This window comes from Echeneis naucrates, chromosome 8, assembly GCF_900963305.1.
Source record: "Echeneis naucrates chromosome 8, fEcheNa1.1, whole genome shotgun sequence".
Lineage (NCBI taxonomy): Eukaryota > Metazoa > Chordata > Actinopteri > Carangiformes > Echeneidae > Echeneis > Echeneis naucrates.
Genome location: NC_042518.1, coordinates 5997317 through 6021721, shown reverse-complemented (window position 1 = coordinate 6021721; position 24405 = coordinate 5997317). Strand labels below are relative to the sequence as shown.

Sequence of the window (24405 nt, the reverse complement as noted above, 5' to 3'; positions counted from 1 at the left end):
TATTCTCTACTCTTCTCAGAGAGCCACGGGGAAGAAACAACCAAATGATCACATTTGGTGCCATCAAAAAGCAGATGCTACTCTGTATCTGACCTGCACACAAACAATGCACTCAGTGTTTGTGTAAAGCTTGCAGAAGCAGTTATGCTTTAGGGTTGGACAAGTAGAGTTAAGGCAAAGGGAAGCAGCTTGCAACAGGTAGATCTCAGTGCAGGGAACCTCCATGTCTCCAAGGTCAAAGAAGTGATATGAAAAAACTCTCATATGTTCTACCTGTCGAGCTATTTCGGTTTTTCTTCAAACTTTGAAAAAGCACAGCCTCACAAATCAATTTTTTTACAGTATTGGAACAGTGATTCATTCTGATCACTGTTTACAGAGCAATACTCTTAATAGGGGCAGTTTCCTCAGTAAATTATAAAGCAGGAAGTTCATTTCTGGAGCTTTAAAGTACTTCCCCAGAGAAATATTTTTTATCAGAAAGCAGTGTGCATTCAACAACTCACCACTGTCTGCAACAAAACACCATTGGTCTTTATATGACCCTCACAGTTTTATCACATATGAACCAACACTACAATCATGTCTGCTGTTTATTTGTGTTTCGCACTGAAGCACAACTCAAAAAATTACTGTGTGCATCAAGACCTGACAGCAGATACAGCATTTTGTTAAGAACACCATAAATATCCCAACATAGACGTTGTTTGTTCTGCACTCTTTTTTTCGACTGCACTTAGTCTTGACTGGATATGTCCTCATTGTGGCAAATGCTGCTTTGCTTCATCAAGAGCCTGAAAAGAGAAAGAGTATGTCAATCTTTAAAAATGTCTTTAAACCAAAGTGAGAAGATAGAAATTGGAAACATATCGCAATAGACAACCTTCTGAATAGCATTCATAGCAGAATCATCTTCCTGCCGTCTGGCATGTGCCAATGCTCTTTCAAAACTGGCAACACTGGATTCAAAGTTTCCAAGTTTCACTGATATTAAACAAATGAAATTGTTATTAAAGATCAAGCCAACACTTTATAAAGTACAAACACCCATACAGTATTAGATAGTTCAATATCAGGAAAGAACTGAAATATCTAGAATGAAGTGATTAAAGCAAACAAAGATTTACTTTCTGATTGTGCAACCAAAACGTTTGCATTTATCTGCCATTTCTCATCCGCAATTTCATCAGCTGCAGCAACAGAACGGACACCATAGTCTCTGGCTTCTTTGTGGCGATCAAGCTCCAGGTAACACCGACCAATCTCATGGAACAACCAAGTCTTCTCCAAACTTCCACGGACCAGAGGAATCTTCTTCTCCCAGCTGAATGGTCATTACAGAGAGAAGAGGATCAAAGAACTATCATGTCACCAGCAAACAAATGTCACACTCAATTCCCAATGTGAAATTGTTTTAGTTGAGAAATGTGTGACTAGAAAAGGTTGCAATAAAATGTGTATGTTTTCCACGTTTCCCAAGTGAGGACATATTTCATCTTTTACTTACAATTCAATGGCCTGTGTGAACTGTCCAAGTCGAGCATAAACTCTGCCAATATTGTCCAGTGCCCTGGACATTGCTTCTGGGAGTTTGCTATTGATTGAAGAACGTTTATTGAAAAATTTGGTCTGTTGTTGTATCTTTCACTTATCTTGTGTAATTTCTTTGGGATCTCACCACTGTTTAGCCAACTCCAAATCTTTCTGATGATGGTCTATGGCTTTCTCCATATCTCCCAAGTCGATTAAAGCATTCCCAATGCAACTGTGCAAGTTGCCCAAAACTGCTTTCTTATTCGGCACATCTTTCTCAGACCATCCCTGCACAATCTTCATGACTTCTTTTGCCTTCATGAGACTACCCTCTGCATTTCCAGACGTCAGCTCTAAAACAACAAACATAGGAAGGATATATATATATTTATTTATTTTTATTTTTTGGCAAAACAGAAAAGCACCAGGGTTTAATTTCAACCAGAAACAAAACATACCCGCATCAATGTCATCCAGACTCTTCAGCAGAAACTGAGCCAGTTCAGACGGTGCTTTAGGACAGAGCTTGCTACGTTTTTGTTGCGTGAGCTTATGGCGCCTCTCATGTGAACAGATAGGTTTCTCCTGGTTCCAGAACTCAGTGCAGTTGTCAAGGTCTGTGAGACAACTCTGAATGACATCCTGCAGCCGTTCCCCACTCTTTGTCATGCCTTTTACCAAATCTGCATATCAGTGCATAACACTTTTAAATATCAGAATATTAAACATAAAAGTTGGTTTAAATGAAAAAAACTGATCAGTTAAGAAAGGTGGAGAAAATAATAGATTTAAGTCCACAGTGAAGCCAAAAATTATTTCATCTCTATCGAAGTCGAAAAAAAAAAATGTAAGTATTCAAAAAGGGTTATATGAATAACATAGTACCTTCATCTTTTAACAGGTTTTCTAGATATTTCTTGTCATTGTAAAACTCTCCAAGAAGTTGTTTGGTTGTTGTTTCACTCTTGGGGATCTTCTTAGTCCGACCTCTGTCTTCCATCGTCAGATGCTGAATTGAAGTAATTGCCTGTACCATCTTTATTATCATGTCATATAACATTCAGAAACACAATATGTTCTCCAAAGAAAAGACCAGGGTGAACAGACATATAGATAAATGTGAGGTCTATCATAACTTGGTTAGGGAAATGGTGCTGGATAAGCACTTGGTTATCCAAGCATTTCTTTCCCCTTTCCTGCTGCAGTAGAATTACTTGGTGACTGTTCGTCATGGAGTTATCCTTATAATAGCTCTGCTTCCAAGCATCCAATAAAAATCCCGTATGGGGAGGGAAAAGTCAAGGACTCACCTCCTCATCCTTCTGGAGAAATGACAGGTCTCCCTTAATCTCTAGTTTTACCGAGGAAGGGCCTGTAATTTTGATTTCAAGTGTGGGTTGTGAGGAGGATATTCATATAAAACGATTGCAATTAAGGTCGCAAAATTGTGTCAAATTACTCACTACCAATTGCGTTTTCTATTGCCTCCTGTGCTTTTTGGATACCCAGTCTGAACTCCTGTATTTGTGGACGTAACTTTTGTGCTCTGTGGTAAAAGACCAATGCAAACTCAAATTCTCCCATGTAGTACAAAGCCTCTGCCTTCTGGTATAATCCCTGAAAAACAGGATAAAATAAATGCATACATGCTCAATGCAGTTACACTACACTTGACCTCTCCATGCATAATTGGCTGGGTTAGTTTTGAGGGCTGTGATTTTCTACAATCAATTAAGCCATTTATTTATTTCTTCCCAATAATCGTTCATGTATTTCCCTTTACCTCGAAAAATGTGTTGTCTTCTCTGAGTGAAGCTTCTGCATCTTTCAAAGCATTTACAGATTGCCCCATCTTTAGAAAACATTTGGCTCGGCCAACAAAGCCGTACTTATCACCAGGCTTTAAAGTCAGTGCCTTAACAAAGACAAAAGAACAAGGCATTTTCTACATTTATTCATGTTGCATTAACACCTTCAGATAGTTGAAGAAAGGCGTACTGCCGTTAACTGACGTTAGCTTGGTAGCTAGCTAGTTTGTACTCACCTTTGTGAAGCTGTCTATGGCCTTTTTATACTCCCCTTTCAGGTACAGCCAGTCCCCGTCGGCCATTAAAGTGGAGAAGGTGCTCTTTGGCTTCTGACCTTCGTCGTATCCATCTTGATCGGACATTTTTGAGCACTTTAAATTGATTTATTTTGTTCTTCGGACGAACTTAATTCCGAGAAGACGGAACGAAGAACACGGTGCGTCCTCCGGTATCCTAGCAACCACACTAACAAAACAGGGGCAGCGGCGCCATCTAGTGGCCTCAACACAGCACATCAGAAATCTGTTTCAGATTGATATTGTGTGGTTAACATTATTAAATATGAATGTCTAAAGAATTGTTGAAACTAAAAGAAAAAAATCTAAGTAAATTAAAGAAACTGTTAAGGGGAAACCAAGAGGAGGCCAACTTTATTGAAATGGCTGGTACTTTATGGGTAAAGAGAGCATGGTTTCACCATGTGGGCAAAAACAAAGAGAGCAAAGATGAGGATGCTTTTCTTTGTTTAGGAAATGCACCAAAAAGAACAAAACAACCATCAGGAAGCAACCAAACATTACTAGGTTTCACCATTACGTAAGTGCCTGACTTTCTTAAATGATGGCAAACACAGCAGGTCATTGTTCTATTATCTTGTTGCATCGAGTAAAATTACACAGCTTGCATCACAGTCAAGGAACACAAAGAGCAAAATCAACTTCTATGCAATACGCCATGCTGACCAAGCAAAACAATAGCTTTCCTGAATTTGTGTTGAAGGGATGCTCACAATTGGCGCCGCTTGCAAACATTTATATAATAGAAAAGTGTCCTCATCTTACACCAATGGTTCTATTAGACAGCAAATTTACAATAAATATACATATCAAAATAAAAAAAATGGAAAAAATATCAACTATCATCACAAATCAACACTTTACATTCCAGTAAAATGTACAATGCAGCAATCTGTGAATGGCAACATCAAACATAAAACCTGTGACAACGAGAGGTAGGGGGACTTTGGTGGCAACGCCAGCACAGCTGTCTCCACTGCCATCTTTTTAGTGTGCTTCAGCTGTTACTTTATGTGTAGGTCTAGGCTCCAGGTGTTGGGAATTTTCAAAAATGCTCTAATTCTCCCATTGGCTTATGACAAGGAGGCAGTTTTCAGTGTGAATTCGTAGCAGCCAACTGTCTGTCTGTCTGTCTGTCTGTCTGACTGACTGACTGACTGACAGGGGGGAGGGGGGAGGCGATGTTTGCTCAGTGATTTTCTTCAGAAATCATTAAGCCAGTTACTAATTTTCATGCAGAGAATTCCCCCTCAGCAAGTGAGACAAGTTGAATAAAAGCTTGCTCAGAGCTCAGTTGCATCTCAAGAGTTTCCCCAGGATGTCATTTCCTGCATGGGTCCCTAAAAGCTCTGATACAATAGCTGCACAATCTTTCCTATTCTCAGAAATCCAGAAGGTTTTTGGACCAGTGTTGCTAGCCATTACTGACTTTCAAGTTTTTTTCATTCTGAAGGGAAAGAAAACCAAATCCAAAACCAGTAACTCTATCAACTCAGCCTGATCCATCTTGGTGTCCTTGCTATACGGGCGTTAAATCATTTGCTGCATGTGGTCATTTGGGTTGCATTCATTCAGTCAATGGCATAGACAAGAAACTGACTTGCAATAGGTCAGTCATTAAATACGGATGGTGGGTCAGGGGTTGAAATCGTTGAAGTCCTGATGCAGTAACTGTTTAGGTAGATAGATCCTCCAATTAACCAAATTGGAAAAAGAAATTTCCTGGTCCAGATGCTGAAACAAAAAACGTGCAAGTAAATAACAGAAATCCTGTTACTGTGTTCTAAAGACTATTTCATTCAATGTGTTTGAGACTGTAGAGGGAAAAGGAAAATAAATTACCTTCAAAACTAAAACCTCCTGGGCCTCCAAAGAAGGCCTTGAAAATGTTGTTGGCGTCAAAATCTGGCAAAAATCAAACCAAGTAAGAATCAATATTAATGCAGAATATTCCAGTCAGGTTGAACTTTATCACTATACAAACAACTGCTTTTTATCAAAAATAAAAAAAAAAAAAGGGGTGAATGATTGGCTCAGACAAAACCCGCATTTCTATCTGTTCACCCTTGATACCTTCCAACCCAAAGCTTGCCCAGGTGCTCACCTCCCATGTTCATGCCGTCATCCTCAAGATCCTGTCCGCTGTCATAGCGAGACTTCTTTTTGGGGTCTGAAAGCACACTGAAAGCCTCGCCCACCTCCTTAAATTTCTTCTCCTCTTCTTTCTGCACCTCAGGACTAGAGCCACTGTGACGGTCTTAAGACCAGAACAGAAGTATTGTGTTTATTAACGACAAATTACATGCCTTTCCCCATAAACTTAGAATGGTTGAAGAAATAAAGCACCTGGGTGGTGTAAAAGTGCCCGTTTGCGGTAAGCTTTCTTGATCTCTTCCTCTGTGGCATTCTTATCCACCCCAAGGACCTTGTAGTAATCTTTCCGTTTGCTTTTCTTCAGCTCCAGCTGGGCATTTTTCAGGAGATGCTTGTGTTCTATGGAAGCAAGAAATAAAGAAGGAACAGGTTAATAAAGAGCAGGGAAGTCTAGTTCTTTGAATGTAAGAATGCAGCAAAACATTTCACTTGAAAATGAAAATTAGGAGGCAGCATTCTCACCTTTTGTCTTCTCTGTCTGGTAAACCTTCTCATAGTCACGCACTGCCTCTTCATACTGCTCTGTGTCCATGTAGCTGCAACAGAGTATGCACAAGTTTGTCACTGTTTCCTTCAATGACACAAAAAGTATAAATACACAGTCCTTTGCTGTGCAGATATGTAAAACAAATGCTGTATACCTTGCCATCTCAATTGAACAATAGAGTTAAAAATCTTGGAAATACCATTGTGCTCTCCGTAAATACGCCTTGATGTAGGTCTCATCCAGTTTAATAGCCTTTGTACAGTCTTCAATGGCCTGTTCTAGTTTCTTCAGCTTTCAAATAAAAAGAAAAAAGTATAATCATGCAAGGCAGAGGCAGAAACAAGAAAAGTATTGGTCTTGATTTGACAGAAGTACTAGATAAAAACTTTGTGACAGAATTAAAACTCTGACATAACTCTGTATGGAACAGGCTTTGCATTCATCTAGATTTATTTACAATACCAAGATCATTGTTTAAAATATCAAGAAGCATACTGTAGGCGTCCCTGCTGGGTGCTGTCCATTTGTGGGTTTGTCTTTGCCTTTATCTAACAGACACAAGTCTTATACTGTGATTATCTAGATTGTTTATGTACAAATCACCTTTGCACTTAGATGGTGTCACACTTATCAGGCCTCATGGGGCAAAATAAAACAATTGACAATGGCATGTGACTTTTCCCCAGTAATTATATAGTTGTTCATATATATGTGGTACTAGCACTATAACATTGCTTTCTCACATGACGAGAAAGTGGGCATTATCTTTGAGTCTTTGAAATTCAGTATGTTTGAATGTACTGCAATACGAGGATGTGCAGGTTCACCCCTAATGAAAAACAACTTTTCAGCTCACTAAAAAACCAGTGGTGCATCTTCGGTGTTCTCACCTTAGATCCAACAGTGGCCCTATTACAGTAAAGCTTGGCATTAGTCTTTATGTTGTTGGGGTCTATTGTTAGTGCCTCAGAGTAGAGCTCATAGGCTGCCTCAAAGTTTCCTTCCTTAAATGCCTTGTTCCCCTCCTCCTTCTTGGCTTTTAGTGCTTTGGCATTCTGGGGAAACAAGATAGAGGGCCACATTAAAAACCCACACTGGCCTCCCACCAGTAGTCAGACTCATTTCTCTTTGCTTTCTTTAAAGGAAGTGACAAAAGTAGTTTCAATGGTTCACAAAATAACTCTTTGTTGAATTACTCACTCTGCATGCAAGTCGAGCCTTGTCATGGTCAGGAGCCATACGCAGGGCCTGAACAAAAAACTGGACAGCCTTGTCAATGCAGTCCTCATAGTAGAGACAAAGACCACGCACATAAAGTGCATCTGCATTAGTGGAGTCCATTCGCAGAATATCACTGAAATGAGGCAAGTAATTAACACCAATACCAAGAAAACATACATATTAATAAATAACATAAAAAAAATATTTTTTGGGGTGGTGTTATATTTTATGGTTTTTGCTGAGAGTCGTTGCTTCCCTGCAGTGAGGAGACAATGTCCAGGGATGCAGTGGTTTGAAAATTGAAGTAAGTATGTGGTAACAGACATGTACAAAATTTGAGGGGGGGGAAAGATCAAACAAACTTCACTGAAAACGAAAAGAAAATGCAAAAGAAAGCAATACAAATCTCTTGAAGACACCAGCCAGATCAACACAGCTCGTCATTAGTAATGGCTGTGCCATTTGTACAGTCTTGTGATAGTAATTTAATATTAAGTGTATACTTCTTAGACCTCTGTACCAAACCTATAACTTTTAAAAAAACAAAAATGATATGATATGGGATCACTCACTTGTTGTATTGAACACCCTGTTACTGATATGAAACCTGCACAGATTTATTTATTGGTACGAGTGGCAGATCTGGCTGATGCACAACTTGTGTTGCCACCCACTGATCAATTGCAATACAGTCAAATAAAGGAGCTGCCATGTTTTCATGCAAATATACGTACTTACCTGGCTACAGACTGTGCCTCAGGGTAGCGTCCCAATAGAGCTAAGCACTCTGCTTTCAGTATCTTGAACCTGTGACAAGCTGTGGCAGACTCCAAGGCACGATCCATACAAAAGACAACCTAGAAACAATCAAGGAATCTTTGTAGCTTGTGTTATTTGACATACAACAGCATATTAAACACAAAATTCTGTAATCGCTGCATATCTTACCATCCTGAAGTCTCGCTTGTCAAATCCAATCTCTGCCATTCTTTCATACTCAAGGATGGAGTCTGCATTCTTCAACTGCCAGAGAAATTTTGTGATATTCAGTGACAAAGAAAAAGATGTCTAGGAGATGACGTTATTGCTTTTCAGCCACTACTGGCCTCGCATGGGGATCACACAGAGTGAATGTAAAATTGGGTCAATGTGAGCTGCAATGGTTCTCTGAATAACCTCAAACTTCTGGCTCAGTCATTAGGAATTGACAGTAACTCCAGCTGATATCCTCTTAAACCGCTCAGTATCAGACTTTTGCACTTAATTTGCACTAACTGGGCCAAAGCTTATCTGACAGTAGATAATCACATCCAAATGTCAGATCATGTTGAGGCCAACTCACCTCCTGCTGAGCCTGACTGTTATCTGGCTCCAGCTCCAGAACCCTCTGGAAACATCGAGTGGCAGCCATAGCATTGCCAAGAGACAGGTGGCACTTCCCCTCTCGCAGATGGCCCTATGCGTAAAATATAACAGTTCACAGGTTGATTATTATTCCTAAATTCCTATTCATGCTGAAATCTGTCAGGCTCAGTGAGACTGAAAAAAACATTAACACATTTGACACATCTTTAAATACATGTAATATCCACTAAAAAAACTTGTGTATTGAAGGGTCCCGTCAATATAGAAAAAGTTATTTATGCAAAATGGTCTCAAGTTCAACAATTACAAATTTGTGCAACGCAGGAAACTACTGCACTTAAAAGTTTTGCAAAACTGCGAACACAAACTTCATAATGTCTTTTCATGTAGAGAAAGGGTGGACTTTCCTTTAAATAAAATGAAATGACTTGTTTACCACAACCCACCTTCATGAAGGTGTTATCTAGTCGTACTGCTTGCTGAGAATCCTCCAGAGCCTCTCTATACCGGCACAACATCATTAATGTGGCTGCTCGGTTTCCATAGTAACTTGCATTCTTTGGACACATGTCTGGATGAAAAAAAATTAAAAAGAAAAGTTCACACCCAACACAAGTCAGGCCTAATTCAAACAATTTTTACACCCCTAGATTACTTCTAAAAACGAAATAGCCATGTCTCATTTATTTAGGAATAATTACCTATGGCCTTGGTGTAGTAATTGAATGCTTCTGCATAATCCTTCTTGATATAAAAAGCATTGCCTTGCTCTTTGAAGCCCTCTGCTTCCCTGTGTAAGGAAAATGGGAAAATAAATGAACACAGAAGTCTGAGATCAGCGGCAATGACAAGAAAGCATAGTTATATATAGTCGTTCCCTGACTGGGTTTATGTTGTTTTATTATCTTTCCTCTTTGCCTTGTAAATTTAGCCTGAGCAACAGATTTATAATCACCAGTAAAGACAGCCTGACTGGGCCTGTGTATGACAATGTGCATCTGAGATTTCACTGGCCTGGGTTAACTAAACATAGTAAGAGCCAAACCAGCAGGACAGAAGTGTCTACTCTAATCATACACGTAGCTATTTTGTGAAGCAGAGAGGGAGAGCAGAGCCAGGAACATATGACACCATGCTGTGGGCCACTGCTATGACTTTTTTTGGAAACCTTTCATGCTTTACATCACGACCACACAACGAGTGATGGTGTCATTAAATATTTAGCCAGCTAGCTCAATTCTGAAAATATTGCAATGATGTGAAAGCAGTGCGATCAACTTTTACAGTGCATAGGTACCAACAGATTTTCAGAAAAAGAAGTGCGTCCGACTGCAACCCCTCCAAAAAAAATCCAGCACAGGAGCTGACAATCAAACTGAACGCTATCCGGGGACAAATTTAGCTTAACAGTTAGCCTCAGAGCGCTAGTTAGCGACGAGAAAATTAACATGGCAGGCACTTCTGACGGCACACATGAATAAAAGGTATGCTAGTAGACATATTCCTGCCGCTGTCAACAACGCCTTCATGTGCTGTACCTTTCTAATTCTTCGTCGCTAAGCAGGTCCATGTCAGGGTCCATGTTCACAGTATCACAATTCTCCGTCGCCATTTTGCCGTCAATGGGGAGGGGCGGGGCCACATTACTGCAGTCGTTACGTACGCTGTAAACAGGAAGTGGGCAGCTAGGTAAGCAAAGCGGTCAGCTTGTATTTAAAGATCAATACAATAACTAAAACACACATTCCACATTTTCACAAATAATAGCGTGTTTATAATCAATTGCACTGGTTTTATTTGGGTTAGTTAGTTTCAAATAGCATTCGCGAATTAGTATATAAAATAGGGCATCTCTGGAAGCTAATGCTAAGCTATTCGGAAATGCCATATACACCTAATGACGTTAGCCCACCGAGCTAGCTGCCTTTTCCCATTGTATTATTTTTGACAATGTTTATATGCTTGCTGGCAAGTTAAAATTGTGGTGTTCCATGTATCTAACACAGTAAACATCAGCCACGTAACATAGCTAAAATATGCTACAATGCTATGCACTGACCCTGTATCCGCTCTCTTCACATAGAGTTTCCTAACCGAGAGAATCATGGGCAAAAGCTGTAAGGTGGTTGTGTGTGGCCAAGGTGCAGTAGGTAAAACGGCTGTTTTGGAGCAGCTGCTTTATGCCAACCATGTTGCAGGTATATAAATGTTATATTACATGTTGTCTATTCATTCATCCAAATTAAGCAGATATTTTTACTTGATGTCACCGAGTGCATGAGGTATACTTATGTACTACTAGGGGAACAGTGGTACATTGAACAGATTCACTACAAGTTTACATTCACTCTTATACGTAGTATTGTAACTCGTTTCAAGCCAGGAAAAATCTTGATTGTATAGTATCAATTGTACAAGTAATTGTCTTCATACTCAGTATATCGATCATTCACCATCAGGTTCAGAACCAATGGAGACCCTGGAGGATATCTACATCGGCTCCATAGAGACAGACCGTGGTACACGAGAGCAGGTGCGCTTCTATGACACAAGAGGACTTCGGGACGGGGTGGAGTTCTCTCGACATTACTACACATTTGCAGATGGCTTTGTACTGGTTTATAGCATCGACAGTAAAGAGTCCTTTAAGAGAATGGAGGCACTCAAGAAGGACATAGATCGTCACAGAGACAAGAAAGAGGTGAGGACTGACCATACTCATATGCTTAGAAAGAGACATTATTTTATAATAATTTAGACCTACCAAAGCATTTTGGCCAACTGTTAGTGTCTGTATGTACAATTTCAGAATATTCCTGAATTTCTCTTAAAACTGTACACTTAAGCATCCCATGACAGATTAAGGGATAACCTTATTATACTGGTCCACAGGTGACGATTGTTGTGCTGGGTAACAAGCTGGACAAGCAGGATGAAAGGAGAGTCGACTCTAACCTGGCGCAGAACTGGGCGAAGAATGAGAAGGTTCGTCTGTGGGAGGTGTCGGTGGTGGATCGGCGCACACTCATTGAACCATTCGTCTATCTGGCCAGCAAAATGACCCAGCCTCAGAGCAAGTCCACCTTCCCACTTAGTCGCAACAAGAATAAGGGCAGTGGCTCAACAGACAGTTAAATTACTGAAAACTGTTGTTATATTCAAGAAGGAGAAAAAAGGGAGGAGTGGAATGTTAAAGGGAACTTTGTTTTACTAAAGGATCAATTTTGATATGTTGAAGGAAGCGATGAAAGGAAAGGCATAATGATTGTATGGATATTTATATACAGTGAGCACTGTTGGCATTAGAATACACCTATATATGATATTTTGACGAAATACTTACTGATGTGAGTGAAAACTGTGATTCCTTTATTTTTACTTTGACATATCAGCTAAGGTCATCAAAAAATGCTAACAGTTTTCTTTGTCACTTCCATTTTTTTGTTATACTATGAAAAAACTGTTCATCCGCATTCTTTACAACTCTTGCTTTTATCATCAGGCAGAAATCCTCAGACTACTGACAATCAATAATTGATCTTAGACAACACTCAAGGCAGCCCTGAATTTTAAAATGGTTTGATAGTGCTCACTGTATAGACAATTTAGCACATGCACACGTGTGCACTGGTTACTATTTTATAAATTTCACACAGACCAAATCGAAAAGGCAGCATTTTCAAATGTTATGTAAATTTTGCATCACACAAATGCTGAATCTCACATGTTGTATATGTTCTGATGGATGAAGGGATTTGTTGATAAATTATTGAGGATATACAGTAACTCTGCTGTTTGTTAGTTTGGAGATTTGTTACAATTGATAAATGTATGAAGACATTCACTGTTAGATTTTGCAGAGTGTGTGATTGACATTCCTCACCACATATGGCCTTCTGTACTCACCTTAAACAAGATAAAGGATGTTAAGATGAAAGGCAGTCTCTGCAGGCTCAGGTGCTACTCTCTGCTTCCTACACATAAAAAAATCATGGTGCACAATATATATAGTAAAATGTCATAAAACATGACTCATATTATCATTTGCAACAACTGCTGAATTTTAAGCTGCTCTTTTCATACTGAGCTGTATATGAAACCCATTAAACACAGGACACATTCACTGAGCTGTTATTTCAGGGTGCAACATGGGGTCAAATACGTGCAGCTTTGCATATTTGTTTTATTGAAAATGGAAATCTGTTTATATTGTCTTGAATATTTATGTTTGTGCCACAGTCTGTCAACTTTTTTTGTGCATATCAAGTGCTCAAGCTATGACATCCTTAAATTGATTCACTTTACTTTTGTTTGCATGATTCATGAACAAATTAAAGGATTTTTTCCCTCTGCTTGAACATAATAATTTTTGGTGTCAAATGTGTTTGTTTCATGGCCAGTAGATGTCTCTGATATTTCTGGAAAACACTGGATGTTCACATAAAAAAAAAAATCTGTCTTCATTTCAGCATTCATTTCAACCTTTCTGATGCTATTTAGCTTTTCTTTAATTGTTGGTTGAATGTCCGTCTGTTTTTGGACAAAAGTTTCTGCCAAATGAGCCAGGAGAAAAAACAGCGAACCATTGTTAATGTAAATCTTGCAATGAGTAATTTTTTTTCTTACTTCCTAAACTGGTGCCAAACGCACCGATGAATTCCTCAGGTAACCATAATAGTCTGCTGCCCACAGAATTTATTTTGTATGATTTCTGCAAATTGAGTAAATCTGTTCTAGTAGGTACTGAAACATTAGTTCATTTCCATATCTGTCAAAAAAAGGTCACATTTATGAATTGCTACTCAAGGTTAAATCAGTTCGGGAGCAGTAAAACAGCCAGTCAGATGAGGTCAGAGATGCTCAAGCAGAGGAAATGATCTGCTTGTTCCACATGGGCATGCTGACTTGAGAGGTTAATGTAAGATAATGAGAAAACCTCAAGTGGAACGTTCATGAAATTATATTATCCTCACCTTAGTTTCCCCGGAGGGTGCTATTATGTACTATCACATTTCAATCATGTTCTTTTTAATGACTAGAACTGGGCAAGAACACTGATGTTGCTTCACTCAAAAGATTCAGTTACTATTTCATTTCAGTTACACATTCGGACTATGGCAGTACACAGTGGGATTAATTTCATGTCCCTAAGGTAAAACAATGAGGGAGACACTCCTTCAAGTTTTTAGTGTATCAATGCCTTTTCTGTGGCCGCACTGACATCCATACAAAAATATGATTTGTCACTTGCCTCAGTGATTTATGAACCGCCCCCCCGTTTTTTTAGACTACACCATCCACAAAAGAAAACTTTCTTTTTGCTTGTCACAGTCAAAGGGCGACCAGGCGGCGCCCTTGTGTTACTGCCAGTAATACTCTTTTGCTGTTGTATGACAGCGTGTCTCATGACTGCAGCTGAGCATCCAGCTCTCCCAGGGGGACAATAAAATAAATAATGTTTTATCCCTCCTTGTTTTTCTTTTTTTTTTTTGTCTGAACAGAAAATAGACTTCAACCCTGGAAGCTGGTGCATCGACCCTCTTTTCACACCCTGCCACCATGAAGCACCAGATTAACAAAACAATTCCACACTGCAGTGAACACATGCAGTTTAAATTGGAGTGCTGCCTTTATTCTCTGGGCTATCAGGCCCTATTGGGTGGAAATATCAGCTGCCCTCAAGCCATCAGTTATGTTGAGCTTTAGTTGTCATGCCGACTGCCCACGAGCATCTGCAACAGATCATTTGTCCTGAAAACGCAGGGTGATTTCATCTGCGATTAGTCAAGCTTATTCTGAACCGTGTGAGAATGGGAGAATGTTTTTACGTGGTTGACTATGTCCAGGGGGACATGTCGACACGGTGAGTCCCACTAGTCAACAGAATGACAACTTCAGTACAATGAGGGGAAACAGATGAACAAATGAGATTCTCCTATTGCCTTCTGGTACCTATTCTACTCTTAAATATAATCAATAAAATATTGCTGTCTCTTTAAAGCAGTTACACAATATTATCTTTCTGATGGGGTGAGTTTAATAATAGTCATAAATAAATAAATAAATACATATGTGCATAAAGATTAGACTAATATTAATTCATTTCCTATTGTAGGACAAATAAAGGAATATCTTATATTCATCATATTACACTGAATCTGACTTTGTATTTCTCATGATCTCATGATTTCCAGTAAGAATCATGAAAGATCTCACTCAAGTGACTAATCTGAATGAATGTGGAGAGTTTATGAAGTATTGTGTATTTATTGGATACTTGCACTGTAGGTGTTGGTAATAAATTGAGGGACTGTTTGAGAACAAGCACATTACTTAAAAAGAGTTTCGGATAGAAAAAAATGGCACATAATTATTTATGCGAGTAGTGACATTACATGTAGCTTAGATTACAGAGCATAATTTAGTTGGGTAGAATGAGGTCTGAGAAGACCTGGCCACTGTAGTGTTTATTTTATATCATAGATCACAGCGGCCACAGATGGCCTCGCGCTCAGTGTGCTTACTATCACCATGGCCTAAGGTCTTCCTCTCCCTCGCCACCATTTCTTTCCTCACCTACGTTCCTCGCCTTTGAGTAATGGTAAAAATTCACAAAAGTCTATATTTGTACACACACGCACACTGAAGCTATGTATCTAAGGCTCGACTCTTGAGTGAAAGAGCCCTAGCTGACCACTACAGCAGGAGATAAGTTTGTCACTCCCCACCACACAGAGAGCAATCAGATAAGATAATAAACACGAGTGTCACAGTTTAGAAAGGTCATCATGTCCTTCTGCCGTATCAGCAGCTGACGGAAGAGCTGGGGTTCCAGTGGTGTACCTTTCACTGGCACAGCAGGAGGGGCTGTGCTTATCTACATGTTTCCACAAAGCAGAGGCTGGTGTTGGCCTGGGGTGTGGAGGACACCAACAGTGTGTAATTCATGGGTTCTTCTTCAAAATAAGAAAGATTGGAAAATTAACACAGCACTAACTGCACTAAGCACGCAATTATCTGGCATGATAGATGAAAGCATAGATTCACAGTTTATCACATATAAAGAGCCCAGGGAGGGATGTGTTTAAGTTCGCTTTGCGGGGGACAGGAAAACACCACAGCAGAAAACCAGCAACAACACTTGGTCATGTTGGCAAACACACAGCAGACGTTCAGAAGCAGTGAGATAGTGTCACACAAACCAGGAGGATTCATGTACAGTGACAAATCTTCATGGAGTAACTATGATGTAGAGCACACTGCATGTCCATCTGTGGAGAATCAACTGAAGATAAAGATTATTCTGCTTCTAAACCACATCAGCCACTCAGATATATCACTCTTGTATGTAACAGATGCAGCAGAGATCAGACATGGTAGCTTTAACTTGTTTCCATTATCGATCTTGTGCTAAATATCAGCCATGCTGTAGCAAGTTGTTAAATCCAAATGGCAAGAAAATGAGAGGCGGTGGGGTTACCACACAAACAGATGCTGTGAGGGTGTCACTGTGAAGCCGACAAACCTGCACCAGCAAACTCAGAATCACTTATTGAATACAATTCTTTTCAGTTCCAATTCAAAGTTGGAAATGCAAACTTTATACTGACTGATTATTCTAGCATTTTGAATGCTCACTTTAAAAAATAGTTTGATTAAATAATACTGAACATAATAAGGCAATTTTGAGCATCCCTGTAAATCTGAGCATTCATGTTGTAATTATTTATCGGTTTCTTTCCCTGTACACACCTACAAGTAAATTGTTATTGTTCAAATATCAACCTGAATCGTAGTACAACCTTGCGGGATGCTGCTGTTGTCTAGTTGTACCCACACACATGCACTCGCACACACATTAAAACGATTTTTTACAAGTTCTAAAAGCTTTATTTTCCAAAACCTTTCCTTTGTCCTTTCTAATATACAGCACTTTAAAGTTTTGATTTATTTATTTTTGTCAATCCATCCATACGTACAGTGTTTCCTGCTCTCTCAAGCTACGGAGGGATACCCTGAATGGATCTTTATATTAGCATTCGCTCTACCTGTCACCCCTGAGAAGGCCTGCTAAAATTGACTTTAGAATATCTTCTATTTTTGAAAAAAAAAAAGGCCTTGAATAATTTTATTATTTCAGACACCATCAACAAGGAGAGAGAGGGCGAAGAAAGCTCACTCAAAAAATTTAAATATTTTCTCTTGCACTTAAAAAAAAAACCCCCAACAAATTGGTAAAACCATGTAAATAAACAAAAGAAAAAATAAAAAGAAAGCAAAGCATTTTCTTTTCCCTGTCTGCTGTACAGAGTCTACAATAACATAATCTATTCTTTTCTATGATAGCAGTTCATTGTGATACAGATAACAATAGCAACTCTGATAAAATCTCTATAGTTACTCTATGAGTTCTACATATAATTTGCCTTCTCTAGATTCTTATTTTAAGAAAAGTTTAAGTTCTTTAGGTCAGAGTTCCCAATGAGCGTTAGAAACAAACAAACAGTGAAGATCATTAAAGGCTGGCTGGTTCACTGAGTAGTGCGACAGGGGAGAATCACATGGCGGGGGTGGGGCCGGTGGCTTTGCTTACCCAGAAACACTTGGGGTTCCTTATACAGAAATGTACATAGGATCAAAAGGTTGTGTCGAAGCACTAGTACTGGATGGCAATTACAGGGTTTTCACAACAGATGGCGATGCTGCATCACAGACAACTATACATATTGCACAATGAGAAATGCATAGGATTTGTTCCATTACTGTAATTTAAGAAAACATGATTTGGTATGAGTGTTGAGAGAAAGGTGAGGTGTGCGTTCCGAGTCCTCACAAGACCTTTGCCAACGGTCCGTTTTGGCAGAGGGAGGGTTGAATGTCAGTAACTATCCTGAATGAGAGGGTTGGTAGTGGCGATGGGTGGGGGGACAGCACTCGGGCATGAACAGCAATATGACAGTTGATGTTGCACTTGTGACATTTATCCAAACAACTTGTCTCTGACGTAACATTGTTTTGCTCACTGGAAGTCAAACAAATGTTCCTCTGCTCCGCTACAAAAACAGAACATCAATGTCATTCGGCGCTGAAGCACCCTCTGTCTGCAGCACGACAGCAGCTATAAATGGAATAGCTCAGCCGGGAGTCAAAACATGTGAAGACTGACCATGAGCATCAAGCGCCATGGGCAGCACCCATCAGGACAACACATCATTCTGAATGACTCTTTGCTGACAATTCAAAGTTGGCCCTTGGCGATGTTTGAGCACATAATACATTGTTACAGTTGTGTACAGTATAGAATAGATAAAGCCATTGACACACTAAAAACACATCATAAATATAAACAGAAACATACCAAATGTATTGCTTTAAATGTGAGACTTCTCTTGGTTGTGGATAAACCAAAAACTGAGCGTTCTCACCTGATTGTTTTCTTTTCCAAAGTAAAATTCTTACTGAAATTGGACATGGGATTGTAAAAACACACATCAACAGCAAAAAAACAAACAAAACAAAACCCCAAAAAAACAAAACAAAACAAAAACCAATTCAAACCCCAAATGTGGATATCAACACAATTTTCATTGCTTTTGTAAGTAAATGAGTTTTAAGGTGCTTTTCATGTGGTTGCCATGGCACTGATCTTTGTTCCCTTTCACATTTTATGCAGATGTTGCAGCACGATGCCAGTCATGTACTGGCAGAGCAGCCTCCCCACCCAATGTCACCCCAACTTTTCATTGAGCTGTGAAATCCCATCAAGTGTTCAAGTTATCCATTATTTGTTCATTATGTGTGCAGTTGTGTGTGCGTGTTTTGTTCCTTATCATCTCATGCTGAGATAACGCTTGAGAGAATCAAGGCCAACAGAAAGACGATGATAGTGTGGGGTGAAGGAGGACAGGATGAAGGGCAGTCAGGGGGGTCAAGGAAATGATGGCATTCTGCAATGTAAGACATCCGTAGCTGAAAAAGTGTTTTCGTGCCGCTAGCTTGGTGAATACATGATGTACGAGCTACATTGCGGGGGGTGATGCACTGGAACAAAAAAAAAAAAAAAAGAAAAAAGAAAGAAAGAAAGAAAGAAACAAACAAAAAAACCCAAACAAAACAAAACAACAACAACAAAAATGCCAGAATTTGCAAACTGAAACAAATTCAAGTTGACAAGCTGACCTTCTCTGGACCCTAATGAGTGTTTAATCCTGGGGATATGGAAAGGAAAGAAAAACTCTGGAGGGCTCTGATGTGGCTATGGCTGTGACTCAGAGAGAGAGAGAGGAAGAAATGGTTTCTAAAAGCTCAGGGAAACAGTTTTTGGGAGGCGGCTTGGAGATGCAAAATGATGGCAATGGGTTTTAGCATATGGATATAGAGCATGGCGTTAAAGATCGGCATATTTGTTCCTCAAAGATTCAAAGGGGTATTTGTTTGATAATGGCCATATTTAGGATGCAATGTGACAGTATCAACTCCACTAGTGGAAAATGCTGATCAGTGAGACTGCCTTGTCCAGTCATACATGAATATACCTCAGTTTCAGCTGATTTAATGACCTCCTGTATGATCGTCCAGTCTTTCATAAAACCCCAGAACCAATAAGATTTTAAAAGAGTGTCAAGTAAAGGGACCTTATTTTGTGGCAACGACACTAAACATACATCTAGACTTGTCTATATTTGTTCTCTAATAAATTACACAATAATATCCATGATCCAAACTGTGTTGACCCATGAAATGGCTATAAAAGCGGCCTCTGTGCACCAGTCACTGTCTGGAGGCCTGTCCTGCTCCTTAGGTCATGATAACGGGAGCAGAAAGAAGGCATGATAGGGGATCTTGGCCTTTGTGATAAGAACAGCTCTCAGGCCTCTTGGCCTACTGAGCGTCAGGACTTGCGCACTGTTTCCATTTTAAGTCAGACGGGATGCATAGTTTGAGTGTGGCCTTTGTCACGTGGTCACACCTAATGTTGGGCTTGGGGAAAGGTAAGGGGACAGGGGAGGAGCTCAAAATGGGAAGTGGGTTAGGTCTTTAGTAGGGGGAGAAGATGATGGGTGTGTGTGTGGCCCGCAGTGGCCCCGGGGCAGGCCGAAACAGTGCAGGGCCCAGGAAGGGGGTCTGGATGAAGGTGGTGGTGCCCACTGGGTGGCGCAGAGCCAGCGGGTTAGTTGCCACTGTGCACAGAGTTGGCGGGGTGAGGGGGCTGGGCAGGAAGCCAGTTGTCAAGCTCTTGGTCAGCTGCTTCTGCAAGGCCAGTTTGGTCTGGAGAAGATAGGAGGGGGAATGGTGAGAAGCGAGAGAAGAACATAGTGAGGGTACAGCATGTTTAGTGGGGCAAACATGTTTCCCAAAGTCATGGCTGTTGTTTGCACGGACAGCTGGAGCAAAGGAATCCATGTTCATACTGAATAGCAGGCAGGACTGGATTCCCAATGGCTTGTCAGACATACATTTTATATGTATATATTGTAGGTTAGTGCTAGGACAACAGTGTGGATACACTTAGTCTATTCCACTCAGCACAAAGGTCAGAAGACAAGCATTAGTTATTATAAGATGATATGGTTTAATCACTGGTGATCATTTTGTTGTTTGGACTGATGCATAACTAAGATTATTGTTTCTTCTTCTTTTAAAGGTCCCATATTGCATAAAGTGGGAAGTCTATCGCTTTTTGATTTTGAGGCAGATCTAGGTGGTATGTCAAAGTATTACAGCTCTTACTTCACAGGGAAATACACAGTATTCAGAAACTGAGTCTTAAAACAAGCTGTCAGGATTTCTGTGTCTTTGTAATTTAACAATAAAGAAGTTGTTGCTCTCAGCCAATCCCAAAGCTTCAATACATATTCTTATGGATATCAACACTTGAGATAAAACCCAGGAAGGAGTGTCAAATATGGGACCTTCAACCACTCAAATAGTATTAGCGTGCTCTTTCACAGAAGCCATGGTATGTTGGAAGCGACGGTGCATCAAACAAAGACACCATCTCTCACTTTGCAACTATTCATTTGACAACACATGTAAACGTAATAGCACCACATGTAAAAAAAAAAAACAAAAACAAAAAACAAAACACAATCAGAGCTATCGGTTCAATATGAACAGGATTTCTCAGTCCCCTGCCCCTTGCCAGGCCTAAAGTTCAGCCATCTGAAGCTCTTGCCCTCCAATCCAACCCCAGTCTCTGCCTCTCCTGCCACTGACCTGCGAGGAGAGGGAGGTGAGGTTGTACTGGCTGAATGCTTTCTTCATGGCAGACACAGCCACGCCTGCATAGCCACTCCATCTCACGCTCTGTAGGATGGAGGAGGAGGAGGAGGAGGAGGAGGGGGAGCATGGGGAAAAGGAGAGATGGGGAGGTGTGTATATGACAGGAGCAGAGAAGTGATTAATCTGGAGTGCTGATTCAGGCTGCTGCTGTCAGAGCTGATCAGTAGGGGAGAGCAGGACTATTTTAGACCTGTCTCAGGGGTAGGGGACTCACTGAGTACAACAATGTGCTTAACCTCTTTGACAGTAGAGGCATACAAGCATGCTGCCTCAACGAGACATAGAAGCCCCTGAGCACAATGTAATGACATCTGTCTGTCTGTCTGTGTGGGGTCAAAACAGTTAACTATAACAAAGATCAATGAAAATTGCTGTTTAAAAATGGATTAGTTTGCATTCTAGACTAGAATTCATTCCAGTCTTGGTCTGTGCGCATGGCATGCTCAAGCCTATCTGTGCTAAGAGAAAGGCAATTATGTTTTGTTTGTGTGTATGTATGGGTGCACATTTGCGTGACAGTGTTTTGTTTGTCCGTGTCTTTATGCTAAGACTTACCGCTAAGCTGGAGCTTGGCTGGCTCTTGCTGTGGGGGGTAAATTTGGGTTTGGGTGGTTTTCCAGCCAGCCTGTCCTTGTGCCTTCTGCTATTCATGTGCTGCCGAGACCAACAGAAATACCATGAAGGAGCTAACAAGCATCTGTTTGTTGTACCACAGTGGAACAACCACAAGTGTTATCTGCTGAATTAATAATGGATACACATTGATTATGACTGAAGTGCAATGAAATTACATTGCATTACTCTCTAGCACCGCCACAGTTTGTGCTTCTCTTCTGGCTGCATTACTAACAGGCTTACATCCTCCAGGGATAGGGGATGTTTATATAAGACCAGTGGAATTCATTTAAGGCTAAAGCAGCCTGGGTGCTCACACATGCCAACATATCCTGTATCTTTTCCACATTCTCCTCCAGCCTGGGCGAAGTTTCCAAGACAATCCCTTCACTCTAATGTAGCATTAAATGAACATCAAAAGGAGAGAAATTACTTCACTAACCTGGTTTGATGCCAATGAAACCAGAAAATTAAATACAAGAGGCATTAGTAGTTTGCAATAATGAGTGGCATATAAATCCCTGTTCAGTGAGGAGCTTTGCAGTTAGTTATAACATCAGATGATATCTGTCTAATGTGGAAAAATAGCTGCTGCTTAAATGTGCTTTGCACTCGCAACCTGCTTTGAATGGCTTCATTCATGTGGCTGTAAACGAAAGTGCTGCTTTGATTTAAGGATGCTCGCATTTCCTCCATCGAGGAGATGCTCTAATGGTTTCTTGAACTGAAGTGTTTAAAATCCCTTCGCACATATTTATCATTTTAATACACATGATTTGTGCAGGCCATTCTGGTCTTGGCTCAATGTATCATATCAGTGTCTAGATGTGAAACAGGTAATTCATAATGAATTCAGGTACTTCCCAATTAATTCTGAGGCCACGCTGATATGATATTCATTTCACCTGGCTCAGCTGGGTCTCCGAATTCACAAAGATCTCGCAAACTTCACACTGGAAGTTCTTGCTGGGCACCCCGACACTGCCTTTGCTCCCCAGCCGCTTGCTCTTGCACCCGGCACGAGCTGCGACCACTTTCCCTCTGCGTCGTGGCAGAACACTGTGACCCTCCAGCATCAGTTTGTGCTTTGTACCTGGGGGAGAGAGGGTTGACAGGCCTGTGTTCGGCATTTATTTCATGCTTATATTTCTAACCCTTTCAGCAAACCAAGAGTCAATTAAAAATGCAAAATCCCTTTAAAGAGAAGGAAAAAAAAATAATAAAAAAAAAGAAGGCTCTTTACCGCTGTTATGTGCTTCCAGTTGGGAGAGGGAGTTGACTGTCACTTTACAAACAGGACAGTGGAGGTGAGCCTTGCTCTTCTTGGGCTCTTTGTCGTCATCAGTGTGTGGCTCCTCATTTGTGCTGCACACGTCTGCATGGCTGCCTGAATCAGTATTCAGTCCTGCGGCCTCGGCAGCCTCTGGGGCTTCAGGGGCACTGGTGTCTGAGGCAGTTTCAGAGAGTTGTGAGGAAGGCGAAATCTGAGGAGGGGAAAGGGTGACCAGCTCAACAGAGGACACCTCTGATACTGGAGTCAGCATAACTGAGCTCCTGGGACTTTCTTCAAGCTTCACCTCCAGGTTGGCTGGTTCTAGATCAGTTTGAAGACCTGCATAAAAGGGGGACAACACAGGAGGATGTTCGTTTAACACCAGCGGCTTTCATCTGCAACAATGTAATGTACAAGGGAAGAAGCTATTCATCCCAGTAATACTCTGTTACTTTGGTAATTTAGGGGTGAAACGTCGTCTTAGTGGGGAGATAACAGAGGTTTGAGTCCAGCTTGGTCTCTGTATAGTGACTGACTGGTCTGTGCTCACTCTGTACAGAGACTGGAGTTATTAGCCCTAATCAACACAAGATTAATGCCTCTCCTGATACCTTGAAGATGATCATTTTTCTTGGGTGGATCTGCTAATGAAAATACCTGGACTTCCACAATCAACAATCAAAAAAGTCAGCCAGTTTGGTTCAGAGTTAGAGGTTGTCAGAAGCCTAAAGCTTCCCTGTGAGGATGGGGTTTCCCTGTGGCCAAGACTGACTCCTGAAAATGCTTTCAAACTGTAGGCAGCATATGCAAAGAGGAGACGTTGGGATATCTGTGTAGATAGAAGGCTTCTGTGTCTCCACCTATACTGCAGTGATAAAATAAATTAACAGCAAACACGTATACTGTAAAATTATATTGATCCTTTGAGGAGTAATCAGCAAAGTATGTAATTACTTTCAGCATGTGATGAGTACTGGATCAAAATTTTCCCTATTTAAGTTAAAAATAATGGCAGCAAAGTATGATGTCCAGAAAAAACTATAAAAAAACAAAAAACAAACGAAAGCGAAACAAAACAATGAGACTGAATAAACAGCAAGACAAATCCCCCTGCATAATTAAAGAGCAAAATGTTTTATAGATTGACTTTTTGAGAGCAAACATTAAGTTTGCCAAATGAATCTTCAACTAACTATTTTTCTTTCAGTACAATATTGGAGGCAACATTAAGAGAGCTTTTCAAGTGCCAGTTCCTGCATTATTCAAATATCAAGTAGACCTGCAATCTCAGTCAACATAAACAAACCAATTGACTGCCAGGACATGCCAATAAGTCAGTAGAGTTCTATTACACACCTCCCCCCCTGCACC

The 24405-nt window shown here is 40.4% G+C and overlaps 4 protein-coding genes across 4 annotated transcripts in view; 1 reads left to right on the top strand and 3 right to left on the bottom strand.

The window, feature by feature from the left end:
- Nucleotides 1-758: 758 nt before the first annotated feature.
- odad4 (outer dynein arm docking complex subunit 4) lies at nt 759-3703 on the bottom strand. The gene is made up of 11 exons (XM_029509276.1): nt 3578-3703; nt 3317-3448; nt 2997-3150; nt 2844-2905; nt 2419-2569; nt 1992-2216; nt 1679-1886; nt 1508-1594; nt 1128-1324; nt 884-984; nt 759-794 (listed from the first exon to the last, which is right to left on the bottom strand). Exons 1-11 carry the CDS (start codon nt 3701-3703, stop codon nt 759-761), a joined length of 1479 nt encoding a protein of 492 aa, XP_029365136.1.
- Nucleotides 3704-4198: 495 nt separating this feature from the next.
- Nucleotides 4199-10506, bottom strand: dnajc7 (DnaJ (Hsp40) homolog, subfamily C, member 7). Its single transcript, XM_029509063.1, has 14 exons — nt 10403-10506; nt 9566-9654; nt 9311-9435; nt 8842-8955; nt 8448-8522; nt 8238-8356; nt 7479-7632; nt 7169-7333; nt 6478-6569; nt 6254-6327; nt 5984-6130; nt 5742-5894; nt 5480-5542; nt 4199-5371 (listed from the first exon to the last, which is right to left on the bottom strand). The coding sequence occupies exons 1-14, from the start codon at nt 10474-10476 to the stop codon at nt 5334-5336; spliced, it is 1482 nt and encodes a 493-aa protein (XP_029364923.1). The 5' UTR covers nt 10477-10506; the 3' UTR covers nt 4199-5333.
- Nucleotides 10507-10519: 13 nt separating this feature from the next.
- nkiras2 (NFKB inhibitor interacting Ras-like 2) lies at nt 10520-13224 on the top strand. Its single transcript, XM_029509062.1, has 4 exons — nt 10520-10553; nt 10948-11062; nt 11324-11565; nt 11757-13224. Exons 2-4 carry the CDS (start codon nt 10969-10971, stop codon nt 11997-11999), a joined length of 579 nt encoding a protein of 192 aa, XP_029364922.1. The 5' UTR covers nt 10520-10553; nt 10948-10968; the 3' UTR covers nt 12000-13224.
- A 6677-nt stretch (nt 13225-19901) lies between these two features.
- Nucleotides 19902-24405, bottom strand: part of znf385c (zinc finger protein 385C) — a 68644-nt gene continuing 64140 nt past the window's right edge. The window contains exons 5-9 of the mRNA XM_029508881.1: nt 23005-23373; nt 22667-22854; nt 21702-21800; nt 21081-21170; nt 19902-20132 (exon numbers count right to left, since the gene is read on the bottom strand). Of these exons, the coding sequence (XP_029364741.1) occupies nt 19902-20132; nt 21081-21170; nt 21702-21800; nt 22667-22854; nt 23005-23373 (977 nt within the window). The remainder of the gene's footprint in view (nt 20133-21080; nt 21171-21701; nt 21801-22666; nt 22855-23004; nt 23374-24405) is intronic.

What these genes read in the sequence shown, in the direction of transcription:
- dnajc7 (XM_029509063.1), bottom strand. Translation starts at nt 10,476, where the DNA reads ATGGCGACGGAGAATTGTGATACTGTGAACATGGACCCTGACATGGAC. An exon ending in TTACTACACCAAGGCCATAG is followed by an intron (nt 9,436 to 9,565) that starts GTAATTATTCCT and finishes TTTTTCATCCAG; the next exon opens with ACATGTGTCCAAAGAATGCA. An exon ending in TAGATAACACCTTCATGAAG is followed by an intron (nt 8,956 to 9,310) that starts GTGGGTTGTGGT and finishes TTTTACGCATAG; the next exon opens with GGCCATCTGCGAGAGGGGAA.
- odad4 (XM_029509276.1), bottom strand. Translation starts at nt 3,703, where the DNA reads ATGTCCGATCAAGATGGATACGACGAAGGTCAGAAGCCAAAGAGCACC. An exon ending in CCATAGACAGCTTCACAAAG is followed by an intron (nt 3,449 to 3,577) that starts GTGAGTACAAAC and finishes GTCTTTGTTAAG; the next exon opens with GCACTGACTTTAAAGCCTGG. An exon ending in TCTGGATGACATTGATGCGG is followed by an intron (nt 1,887 to 1,991) that starts GTATGTTTTGTT and finishes TTGTTGTTTTAG; the next exon opens with AGCTGACGTCTGGAAATGCA.
- nkiras2 (XM_029509062.1), top strand. Translation starts at nt 10,969, where the DNA reads ATGGGCAAAAGCTGTAAGGTGGTTGTGTGTGGCCAAGGTGCAGTAGGT. An exon ending in TTATGCCAACCATGTTGCAG is followed by an intron (nt 11,063 to 11,323) that starts GTATATAAATGT and finishes ATTCACCATCAG; the next exon opens with GTTCAGAACCAATGGAGACC. An exon ending in GTCACAGAGACAAGAAAGAG is followed by an intron (nt 11,566 to 11,756) that starts GTGAGGACTGAC and finishes ACTGGTCCACAG; the next exon opens with GTGACGATTGTTGTGCTGGG.